At 35.3% G+C, this 12,962-nt stretch overlaps 1 protein-coding gene across 2 annotated transcripts in view; it reads right to left on the bottom strand.

Annotated features, from left to right (window-relative positions):
• The window catches only part of PPP2R2A (protein phosphatase 2 regulatory subunit Balpha), an 81,457-nt gene that overhangs the window by 27,791 nt on the left and 40,704 nt on the right, over window positions 1–12,962 (bottom strand). For both annotated transcript variants that reach the window (XM_039250424.1, XM_039250425.1), the window contains exon 3: window positions 4,170–4,267. In XM_039250424.1, coding sequence (XP_039106355.1) covers window positions 4,170–4,267 — 98 coding nt within the window. The remainder of the gene's footprint in view (window positions 1–4,169; window positions 4,268–12,962) is intronic.

Below are 12,962 nucleotides of genomic sequence, written 5' to 3'. Positions count from 1 at the left end.
GTTTTGTGAAAATTTACAGAACTGTATACTTGTGATTTTGTGCACTTTTCTATATGTATCATGTGATCTATCTTGAGAAAACAGTTTAAATGTATTTTCAGATATAAACTTGATGCTGTGTTAATAGAGCTTTTATCCTTATCCTGGTACTGGAATGCAGAGAATTTCAATCTGACATTGTCTATCAAATGAGGTCCCCAAACGACTTTTAAAGAAAAGTAAAAGTGGAATCTTGGGGCTCTAGACATTCTTTAGTGGTTTTGAGACACAGTCCAGCAATCTGCACTTGAAACGCATGCTCCCAGGCGATTCTAACATTTTATACTCTGAAAAACACAAAACTTAGATCAAAGAGTGAATGAAAACTGAAAACAGTTAAAGCCTGGTAGCTAAGAAAAGGAACCTTATTTTATAGATACTTCAATTTAGAAGAAACCACAATGGTATTTTCTTAAACTTCTCATGTATTCTTTCTATAATATTCCTGACAGATGGGTATCCAGATCTTGTGTATTTATTTCCAGATACAAAAGAAACTAATCACTTCTTCCCACATGGGGGGCTCGATCTCACAATTGTGAGATCATGTCCTACACCGATATCAAGCTTAACGACTGTTATCATCCAGGTGCCCTAACCTCCTACCCATCTTTTTGTGATAAGCATGATTTCTAAGATTTCTTCTAAATCTTAAGGAGTTTTGGGACTGCCAAATTAAGAACCCTCAAAATGAGAAAAAGCCTAGAAAGTTACTAGCACTCCTAGAAAACAGAAAACAAAGGTCTATATAATAATCTAGGAATAAAGGGAAAAAAAGAGGAACATCTCCCTTCTCATGTTTCTTAATTGTCCCTTAAAAAAATCACCCCCCCCACACTTGAACCTATCAGATGGATCAGAAAGCCTCAGAGAAAACCAAAGGTGTGAGCAATCCAATGTCAAAAGAAAATCAGCAATTTCAACAACTGCTGAGCACCTAACTTGAACACCCATAAAACTAAAATATGGAACACCAACACCACCTAGTCTAATAGTTGCCTGGAATCTCCCAAGAAAAACTATTAATATTTTCATTATCAAAAAGAATATATCGCACCATCTACTTGTTGTCAAAAGCTATTACATGTAAGTTATGAAAACAGTTAAGACTGTTCACCTGTTTAGGACATGCTACAAACACTGGACTGGATATCAAAACACTGGAAAGGGTATCAAAACCTACTGACCACATGACAGGTGGGATGCCTCATGGGAATCACCTTACTCTTGTGCCTTCATTTCCCTACATGACCTGCTTCTATCACAGAGATTCTGTCAAATAGAAAACTATAAGAATATTAGTTATAAAAATACTATTAAATGACAACAAAAAATGTTATAGGATCACCAGGCTGAAACATATTCCAACTGAATGAAGACCTTCTAGTATATGTGCTGCCAAAGAGAGCACAGAATGAAGACCTTCTAAATGATCACCCAGTTTCTTTGACTGTGGAACAGATGGATAGGTAGCAAGAGGTACCTGACAGGATGACAGGAAGGGGACCGGCCACACTGGAAGGGGAAAAGAAGTGAGAGAGAAAGGTGAGTTAAAGGGGTCAGTCTGACGTGCCAAGTTAAGTTTAGCAAGGAACCCTGCCAACTACCTACCAGGTGAGAAGACAGAGCCACCATAATGCAAATGTCAGTGTGCTCTGAAAGCAGGGCTAGCATCATTATGAGACACTAAGAAATGCTCACTGGACAGGCACCAGTGTCCCCTGGAATGTATGTTTAATAGCTGTAACTGTTAGAAGAAGCTGAACTGAAATTTAGAGATCTAAGTTCTAATTCCAGAGCTCTGCTATTAAACTAAGCAATACAACCTTTTGATATAAACCTTTCCTGGGATTATCTAAAACCTAGGAAAAGATCATCTTTAAGTTCTCTTCCACTTTTCAAACTATAACACTATTTTACAGATGTAACAGATGTGGATTCATAAAAATCTAATCTATTAGGTGCTTATATAAAGGTGCCTCTACATGTAAGCTACAGACGTTATCAGTGATGCAGACAGTGAGTGTCCTGAAGACACTCCTATATTAGAAGCTCCATATAAGACAGGACTTTAAAATGTGGAAAATAAATCAGGTAACAGGCACCAAATTAATATTAACAAGATAAAGTTTTGGAGGAAGAAGTAAATTATTACCTCATGATTATTTAATCGCTTAAAAAATATTGATACTTTAAGTAATTCTCAAGATCTATCTTGAATTCTTAAATACTGTTAAGAGTGTCAGATACGTGAAAAAGGAAGTCCTGTTTTTGCTACCAATGGTCCTTCTCAGAAAGTCATTTTGCTAACTCCTTACTATAAGGTATGTATTTTAAATATTTGCACTTTAGGATCTTCAATGGAATTTCAGAAAAGAATCAAAGGAAATCTATTCTTCAAATATGGGGCCTTGTTTGCCAATACAAGTGAAACGTTTGAACAGTTTCAGTAACTGTGTTAAATCTTTTATTCCAATTTAACATACTACTGATGGCTTTCAACTATTACTTTGAGTACACTTATTAAACCCCTAGTAGATTTATTTTCAATAAATCCAAACACCTTTATTTAAAACAAATGCTAAGTGTAGACAATCATTAACGTCCAGTTAAAAAAACAAAAAAAAAAGGGCAAAGTATGTCAGTTCTAAATTCTGAGTAACAAAATTGCTGTTCATATTTTGGTTATCTAAGATGAAAGGCACTGAAGAATATTAAAAGATGACAGATCAGAAACTTTGAGTTCTAGTTGTCAGTTCTGCCACACTAATCAAGTGATCTCTTAAAATCCTAATTTTCTCATTTGTAAATAGAAAGGGAAACTATAATGATCTAAGGTTCCATTTCAACTCTAAGTATTTTAAGATTCCTATGGTCAAGATTTTAGTTGCCTGAAAATAGGAACAGAAAACTGATTTTGCCTCCCCCCTTCCCACAAGAACAGTCTTTGTCAAGAAAAGCTGGAGTCTTTCCATATTGTCTTCCAACCAAAAAATAAATAAAAGGAGACATATTTAGTGTTTGTGCATCTTCTAATCAGACACTATTAATCATTTCTTTTAAAATTAAATTACCTACCTCACTGGGGTGTTGTGAGGATTAATTCATTAGTGTTTGTAAAGCACTTTGAGATCCTCAGGTCAAAGGCGCTATAGAAGTGCAAAGTAGTAGTATTATTACTAGATTCTTTGCTTATTTAAGGAACTTCACAATCCTTTAAACCTAGCTCTCTGTTATGATTTAAACATCTATTTGTAAAACCCTGCAATTTATGCACATTACTTTTAACTCTTTTTGGATATATAAACAGGGATAGGATGTTTCAAAACAGATGATTTTAAATAACGTCAAACTTTGATCTACAAACGGACAGAGAGACTAAAGGAAAATCGTGTGACAAATTTTGTTTAACATAAAATTTTAGTGAGAAATCTTGTCAATCGGATTTAGAAGTGTGCCTAAGCTGTACCCAAAACGAAATAAACCCACTTTAATCAAGAATCTGCAATGAGAAATTCCTTTCTTCAAAGAGAAAAGGAAAACAATTTTCAAATCAACTCTGCTTTAAAGGGGGGTACTGAGCTTATAAATTACATTATATGGGTATACATGCAATTGTCATTTAAAACCGTTTTATTTAAAAACAGTAACAATATTAGTATGAACTGATGTCAAAATAACTCAACACCTTTTTCTTTAAACTAGCCTCCCACCCTCAATTACACAAAGCAAACTAAGCATTGAGAAGAGATCAAACTAATTTTGCTTTATGGTGTTTAAGAGGAAAAAAAAATGAGGGCCAAGGCTTCAAAACCAGTTAAAATCTTGGATTAATTAACACCACTTCCCACTCCTTTCTCTAACCAAATCTAACAATTAAAGCGCTGTGTTTTTAAGTCAAAACAACACACACACACACACACTCGCGCGCGCGTGCACACACACACGCGCACACACACACAGCTAAGAGAAGCAGAGCCAACTATCCATTGGGATATTCTGCTTGATAAACATTAAAAAACAAAGAAAGAAAAAAAGCCAAAATCCTCTGATGAAATACTCCAGTGCAGTACAAGTTCTAGCCCCAAGAGCAAGCTGAAATTTAGATATATTAAACTTTAAACACTTACCTCCTGCTCCTGCTGAAAGATGACGACTCTACCACCTTTATCTCCTGTTGCTAGTAATTCTCCAGAATGATTAAATTCTACTGTAGAAATTATATCTGCTGTATAATTGAAACAAAACAAAGAAAAAATGATTTTAGTTTTTCTTTCTCAACTTAAACAGAACTTAGCATGTTTTCCTTAATACATTCCAGACCTACATATCAACCCACCATCAGAAATAAGTAAATCTACGGTTCTTTCATGAATATTTTGGTTCTCCAAAAACACATTCTCTCTAGAATAAATCAGTACGAATCCATTTTAATAGGAATACAAGTAATACTTAAATACTAGTCGTTTACTGGTATTTCACTAAAATCATGAGTGTAATCAACAATGTGTGAACCATTTTATGATAGTACCATTAAGCATTTAATAATTATCTTCATCATTTTCCTTCTTATATACTTTTGATAAGTTTCTTTATGTAAACCCAAAAGAGGCCTTTGAAATTAAAGCAGATATAATTGAAATGGGGGAAATTTTTAAATGTAAAAATAACTTTAGATGAAATTTTAAGTCAAAAATCAGTTAATTCAAATTACAGCCTCAGAAACAAAAGTCTGCGAACAGAACACACACACGGCAGAAATGCTCTATGCCATGCATTTTCAATATGCACAGCCCTCTTGTGGCTACCAACACTGCAGAGGCTACTAGAATTGGTCCTGTTACACCTGAAGTCAGTGTTAATTTCACAGTAAGTTCAAATAAAATTATATAGTATTTCACTTGCTTACTGACATGAGAGTCATTTTTCTAAGGGAAAAAAAATCTAAGTCACAGAATTAGGCATTAAGATACAGCAACTACACTGTATAATTCACCACTGTTATTAACAAGTTCTTCATTATAAAGCATTAAGCCAAATTAGGAAAGACTTCATCATATGCACTTTAAGTAAAAGGTTTTTTTTTTTTAGAAGAGAAAGTTCATTTTCTGATCTGTATCAGCTCACTGTAAGAATTTAAAATGTTAATTTGATATAATAAAGAACATTATGTATCTTAAAATTTTAAAAATTACTGACCAACGTATCTTTATCAATTACCTGTCCAACACTGCATTTATAGTTTTCTTTCTAGTGATTTTTCCAAGAACATCTTGATTTTGGAAAGCTTTCTTTGCTTCCTCCATTGTTTAGGTCCAAGGCACTTTATCTTTTTTGAATACTCTGGGAACCTACCAAAAGTTACACGTGCTGTGCCAAAAAACTGCATGCTTAAGTGCACACAAAAATTTGCATACTATTTCAGAAGGTGTGGATAGCACCCCACCTCCAGATTAAAAACCTTACCCCAGAAGCCCACCATGGTCAGTGGTATCAGAAAGTAAAAATAAGTTTAGTGTTTGTATATGTAACATAAAGGTGTGAAACTGAATATAATGGACTACTCTGTAAAGACAAACATAATTCTTAAAAAGCCATTCTATTTCTTTCAGTAAGTTTTTACTTTTAATTCCAGTAGAGTTAATATACAGTGTTGTATGAGTTTCAGGTATACAATATAGTGATTTAGTAAGTCTATACATCATATATATATGAGTACATCAGTGCTCATCAAGTGTACCCTTTATCTGCTTCACCTATTCATCCATCCCCTCACTCACCTCCCTCTGGCATGCTTTACTTTAGTGAGTACCCTCAGTTATCTTTTTTTCTTTTTCAAAAAGAATATTTTTTACTTGAAACATACTTGAGAATACATGATTCTAAAATATATATGTATATATAAATACACACATACATAAATACACACACACACACACACCATTCCATCCAAGAAAAACAGAATGCACATTTTCTTCAAGTACACACAGGAGAATCCCCCAGTTAAGTCACATAACAGACATAATGAATATGACAAATTTAAGAACACTTGAATCATACCAAGTACATTTTCTAATCACAATGGTGCAAAACTAAAGATCAACAATAAAACAAAGCTGGAAAAGCTACAATGTAAATATTAAACAACATACTACTGCCCAACAATGGGCCCAATAAGAAATCACACGTAAAAGCTATTCATTGGGTTCTCTGTACTGTATTTACTTCTGTAGTGACTACATTGAAGGATTAAAATCATACAGAGTTGTGTACTTAAAGTACATTAGAACACAGTTTAAGAGAGAAAATAAGCAGTAGCTAACAATAACAGACACAATATATGGAGTCATTTCTTATTTGAAGATCAGGTTCTAAAATCAGGGAATGAGGTTAAAAACCATAATAAAAATTATTTTACATTCAAACCATCAGACAAGCATCACTTTGGAGACACAAATTCTTTCTGCTGTCAGTCCAACTCAGCCAATCTCCCCCAGTGCATGGTTTCCCCCTAGTTTATGGTTTCTTGGGCTAATGCACCAAATAAACTAATTAATTTGAATACAAAGTCATGTGACACCAAAAATATTTTTTTTTTGAACCTAGAAGTCTTGGTGAAATGCTCACACGTAATACCAACACCAGATTCATTACAACAGAATAATAGGCAGAGGTGGCTGAGTATTTAAATTATTTCATCTTTTTTCCTGTTACCAATCGTTGCATTCACCGAAATTAAAAAAATTACATCTCCTTGTTAGGTAGATGAACTGTCATGGCTATGACTTAATAGGGTATGACTAACTTGACTACCCTCCCTGCTGAGTTAGTGAAAAGCAAGAGGGATAGGTATGCAGGAGAATGTGCTCAATTTCCAAAGGGGGAGAAATCTCGATCTGTCTTAAGTGACCTGGACGGGAGAAAAAGAATCTAGAAATGATTTAAGTCAACAAGGAGGTCATTATGATAAAAGGACTGAAGAGATGTGGGATAGGAATGCTGGTGACTGAGTCCACATCTATATTATCCTCACAAGAATCAAGTAATAAAGCAGCAGGCTTTATTATAATTCCCCAAGGTACTAAAGATAGTACTGGTTTACAAAGCTAGTTATAATGCAGTCAGTGAATATGTGGCAGGGCGGGGAAGGAAAGAGAAGTGTGTATTTGTGTGTCTGTGTGCATGCAAGAGACAGAAGGGGGAGGAGGAAGAGAAAAGGGGAGGGAAGAAAAGAAAAAGACTCATAGTTTAGTGCAAACAGTAACAGGAATAACAAGACTTCTGTTCTTACAATGGTCACTTATCCCAGGAATGGTTATTTTACAACTAAAATTCCAAAGTAAAGTGATGTCATAAATGCTTAATAGTGAACCAGCTTCACAGATAAGGTACAAAATTTTAACAGGCACACTTGACATAGGCCAGGAATCCTAGAAACAATTAAACAACCAGCCTACGTACCAAAGAAAGAAAAAGACGAGAACCAAAGTTCCTACACACCAAAGAAGTCAACCCACTTTAAATCACTGAGGAAGGAACAGAAATAATGGGTGAAAAGCATACAACCTTCTCGATTTATGGATATTTTAAAAATATTAATGTTTATTTTTGAGAGAGAGAGAGAGAGAGAGAGCGAGAGAGCAAGCGCGAGTGGGGGAGGGGCAGAGAAAGGGAGAGACACAGAATCCAAGCAGGCTCCAGGCTCTGAACTGTAAGCACAGAGACCAATGCGGGGCTCGAACTCACGAACGTGAGATCCTGGCCTGAGCTGAAGTCGGATGCTTAACCGACTGAGGCACCCAGGTGCCCCTCGATTTATAGATATTCTTAATACACTGGTGTCTGTTGTTATTCACCTTGCCAAAAGTCAATGAACAAAGAAAAGCTGAGAAACAGCCAACCAAGCCACTGCTTAGTTGAACAGTGTAAAGCAACAAACGACAAAAATCAAAGAACAAAAACTTCCTCTTTTAAAGAAAAAAGAATATTTCCTATGGCCAATAAAAATGTTATTTCACAATGAAAAAAACTGCCCATATTAATCTTCTTTTATAAGAATATTAGTCAACTGCCCTACTATGCCCTAAGTCAACACAGGGCAATTTTAGGCATAGACTGAATTCCAAGCAACATTTAAAGACAGCACTTAAAAGGCACAAATTTTTAGTAAGAAAACTTAATATACATGTTTTTGAGTCATTAAATCTTATAAAACCAAGGATTATAATGCATTCTATAAAATGGAATTTTCATTTCTTCCAACCCTCCCTTTCCCTTCTTTGTAAACCACTGGCAGCCCGGGTTTCATCCTCAAGAGGCGAAATCACTGCTTTCTTTTGGGTGCAGAGTGGTGGTTGGTGGTGGTGCGAGTGACAACAGCAGTATTGCTGGTCTGTTTATATTTCACCAGGCACAACATTTCCTTCTTGTTACCTACCTTCCCTATTTCTTAAGTGGTATAATAAACAAAACAGGGTACAGACAGAAAATTAGTAGATGGTGTATATAAATGGTAGTAATTAACAATAATTACTATATATTAGGTGAGCAAATAATTATTAGCTCTGACATGTGGGTGAGGGTGAGAATGAGGGTTAGGGTTGGTTTCTGTTGTGGCCATGGGGGAGATCTGCATCCTCTTGCTGGGAAGGACTAGAAAATGTAACAAAATATTGTTGGACTGTGAACCCTTAGACAAGACAAAGAACTGAGTCATGCTTAACACTTTACTTTCTGGACAGGGTGGTCAGACGGACAGACCAGCAATCTCACTTAGTTGTGGAAACAGAAACGGGGGGTTAGGGAAAGCAGAATCAGGTGGAATTTGAGGCAGAGCACAGGAAGAGAAAGGACACTTGGGTTCTTTCACTGAACACCCATCTGGGCATCTGTGGTGTGACACACCACAAGGCCTACGGAAGAACCACTAGAAAGCTTCTGAGGGCTTAGGACTGTTAGGGACGCTACCAGCTGGAGTAGAGAAACCTCATAATTAACGAAGCACCAGGTAAAGTCTTCAGAAGAGCATCACCTTAGTAGGTGAGACTGAATCAGCACTAGACTGAGTTTGTACTAACAAAGCTAAAAGCAGACTTTAAAAAAATCAAACTATCTCAAGTAACTTAACTATATGCTAGAACAAAACCCTACATTCAACAATGTAAATTCACAATGTTTGGCATCCAATCCAAAATCACCAGTTATGTAAAGAAGCAGGAATATGTGACCCATAACCAGAAGAAAAATACACCAGAAAAACCAGAAATGACAAAAATGATGGAATTAAGGTCCTAGCAGACAAGAACCTTAAAACAGCTGTCATAAATATGTTCCAGAACATAGAATGAATTAGAAACATATTGAGAAATGTAAGAGCAAAGACAAGGAACATCCAGAAATGAAAAAACACACTACCTGAAAGATACACTGGGTGGCATTAACCAAGCAGATACTACAGTAGAAAAGATCAAGAACTCAGTGCTATTAATAGGGGAGGAAAAAAAAACAAAACCAAGAGCAAAGCAGGAAAAAAGAACAAAGTCCTGACCTATAAGATAATATCAAGCGTTCTACCATATGGATAACTGCAGCCCAGAAAAAAAAAAGATGGAAAATATTTGAGGGGTGGGGAGAAGGCCAATATGTAAATGTTCAAGCATGAGGCCACTATATGCAGAATAATCACAATGAGAGATCAGCTCTAAATGCAGACTTATACAGGTAACTCAAAAAACATCAAAAGCCTTTCACTGGTAATGTGACTGGAAAATCATTAAGAATTCTTTGTAAAATTCTAGTATTTCCAAGCACAGAGTTCCCCTGATTTACACAGCAAACCTCAGTATATACATTCAACCCATGCAAAAAATAAAACAGATTTTAGGCTTAGAAACTGTAAGTGTATTTTTTTTAAGCACCGTAAACATTTGTAGAATATTCTAAGTTATGCAGGGGATGGGATGATTTTTTTCTGGTTCAAGACTGCCCTGCAAACTGCCAAAGAGCTAGCACACTTGGCCCATGCCTGGTAAATGTCACTAATGCCTCCAACCACTGGTTAAATTAAGTAAAAAGGAATTCAATATGGCAAAGAGTTTATAGTATGTATATATTGATAAAAAGTATGCTAAAGACATGAACAGTCATGAATCTTTCCAGAGACTTCTTACTATATATATTTTACGATTTTAGAAATAAAGGAGTTGAAAGAAAATTATAACTACAGAAGACTGACATATCCCTCTCTATGCCTGATAGATCAAACAAGGGAGAAGGGAAGAAGGGGGAGGGGAATAGAAAGTATACATACTTGAAAGATAAAATTGATACACACATACAGAGAACTTTATATCTATATAAAAAACATATTATCTTCCAAAGAGCTATGCAAATGAAAACTCATACACTGAGCCACAGACAGTCCCTTAAAGAATTCTAATTACAAATTTGAAGACCACACTCTCTAACCTCAATAAAATTAGCTAAAGATTAAGAACCACTGATTCTAACTAACCACTTGATAATCTTACAACTCTAAGACAAAAGATAAAAACCAGTATTGCAATAAAATTAAAAAGATTTACAGGAACCAAAGTATATAAATATTTAAGACAGCATTGTTTTTGTAAAAAAAAAAAAAAAAATACAGTGATCATTTTAACAAACTTAAAGAATAAAAAACCCAAAATCCCACCACTAAGAGATAACCATAGATAATAAGTCTTTCAACAAACATATGCAAATTGTAAAACATGTTTCAGATGTATTTACATACATCTGTATTTGTATACATCTGTATCTGTATTTGTATACTACGATTTGTGTAAGATCTGCAATGGGATTATAACTTTAACTCTTTGTTTTAATCACACAAACTGATTTGTAAAAAGAGACAATCATCATTCTTAACCCCATTTCTGATAGACTATGATTTTAGTATATATCCTTCCAAAGATTGTCTATGTGTGCCTTACAATTTCAGTGCAAAGAAATAATATTGATTTGTATTAAGAATGCTGCCTACATTATGTCACTGAGATTACAAAAAGATATAAAGCACGTTTGATCCTATTTGTACACAACATAAATGAAGCAATCAGAGCATTATGGTATTTGTTTCCAAAGCTCCAGATGGGAGACCAGGTTAAACAGTCTACAGCTATTACCTTAACAGTCATCTGAAAACCTTGACAACAGATGACTCTACAAGGCAAAGTCATGAGAAATCACTACACCCTATGAATGACTAAAATTAAAATAAATAAATTGATTAATTAAAAAGACCATGCCTAGTTCTAATACTGAGCAACAGGAAATCTCACATATAGCTGATGGGAATGCAATATGGCACACACACTTAGGGGAAAAAAGTTTGGCAGTTTCTTATAAAATTACAACAGGGTAATGGGTATTAAAGTGAGTACTGGGTATTATATATAAGTGATGAAACACTAAATTCTACTCCTGAAACCAATATTACACTATATATTAACTAAGTAGATTTTAATAAAACTTTGGGGGTGGGGGGGTGGAAGGAGTTAATGACACTTATTAAAAAATCAAGTGAAAACAAACACCATGTCATCTAACAAATGCATTACTAGATATTTACCCAAGTGAAACAAAAACCTATGGCCACACAAAAATTTGGATGCACATGTTCATAGCAGCTTTATTTGTAATCACCAAAAACTGGATACAACCTAGAATGACCCTCAGGGAATAAACAGAATGCAAGATATCCATATGTGAAATACCACTCAGCTATAAAAAACGAACTACTAATACAAGTAGTAATATGTATAAAACTCAAAATTCAGTATGCTAAGCAAAAGAAACCAGATTCAAAGGCTACACACTATATGATTCCATTTATCTGACATTCTGGAAAAGGCACTAGAGGGACAGAAAACAGATCAGTGTTTGCTTACAGGTTGGGTAGAGGCTGCTACAAATGGAAGCGAAACTTTCTGGAATGATGGAACTGCTTTTCATCTTGATCATGATAGTGACTATCTGCAGGGTTGTTTTTTTTTTTTTTTTTTTTTAAATCAAAACTTGAAGAACTATACCCTAAAAAGGGTGAATTTCATTGTTTGCAAATTATGCCATAAGAAAACAATATGAACCCTTCCCTTAAACATACCACCTCACTTTCTAGGACCACAGCATTCACCACATTGTCTAATAAGGGTGATGTTCTCCATACACCTCCACAGTTACACTTATGCCCACCCTCATGCCTCCTTCTTTAGCTTGAGTGTACTGTCTACCCTTGCTTGAAATATCACCCTTCTCTCTGTCTTGTGGGGACCTGGCAAGAGGTGGTTGTTTATAAGTCAAGAAGAGAACTCTCACCAGAGTCCTGACCACAATGGTACCCTGATTTCGTATTTCCAGCTTCCAGAACTAGTCAAGAGGAACAGAGGGAAGGAAGACCTAGACAAATAGGCCTCAGGGGACCAAGAGGATTCCAGAACCTCCATGAGGAGGGTTACCATTCTTTGACCTAAGAAACCAAAGGCTACTGGTTACCCCCTGGCTTGCAGCAGCATCAACAGAGGAAACATTGTCAAACCACACTAAACCTGGGCTCAGGATGGAGAGCAAAGGACACAGCGTTGAAGTGTGATCTTTGCAAAGTCCGGATTAGAGGACACTTCAAAGAATTTTATTCTTTTCAATTAGATGCATTAATGAAGACAAATAACTATAAAAAGGTAAAATGAATGAATGAATGAATGAATGAATAAATAAATATCACCTTCATATTAGATCTTTGGAGAGGTATAAATACATCAGAAGGAGAATATATAGACATGCAGTAGGAAAAAAATGTGATTTTTACACAATAATTAAAGACAAGTGACTGAGAATAATACCTATATTTCCAAAAATAGCTCATACAACATGGGAAGATAATT

This window comes from Hyaena hyaena, unplaced genomic scaffold (genome assembly GCF_003009895.1).
Source record: "Hyaena hyaena isolate Hyena2069 unplaced genomic scaffold, ASM300989v1 scaffold_370, whole genome shotgun sequence".
NCBI classification, from domain to species: domain Eukaryota; kingdom Metazoa; phylum Chordata; class Mammalia; order Carnivora; family Hyaenidae; genus Hyaena; species Hyaena hyaena.
Note: the sequence above shows the minus strand (reverse complement) of the source record. Positions and strands in the feature narration are given on the sequence as shown.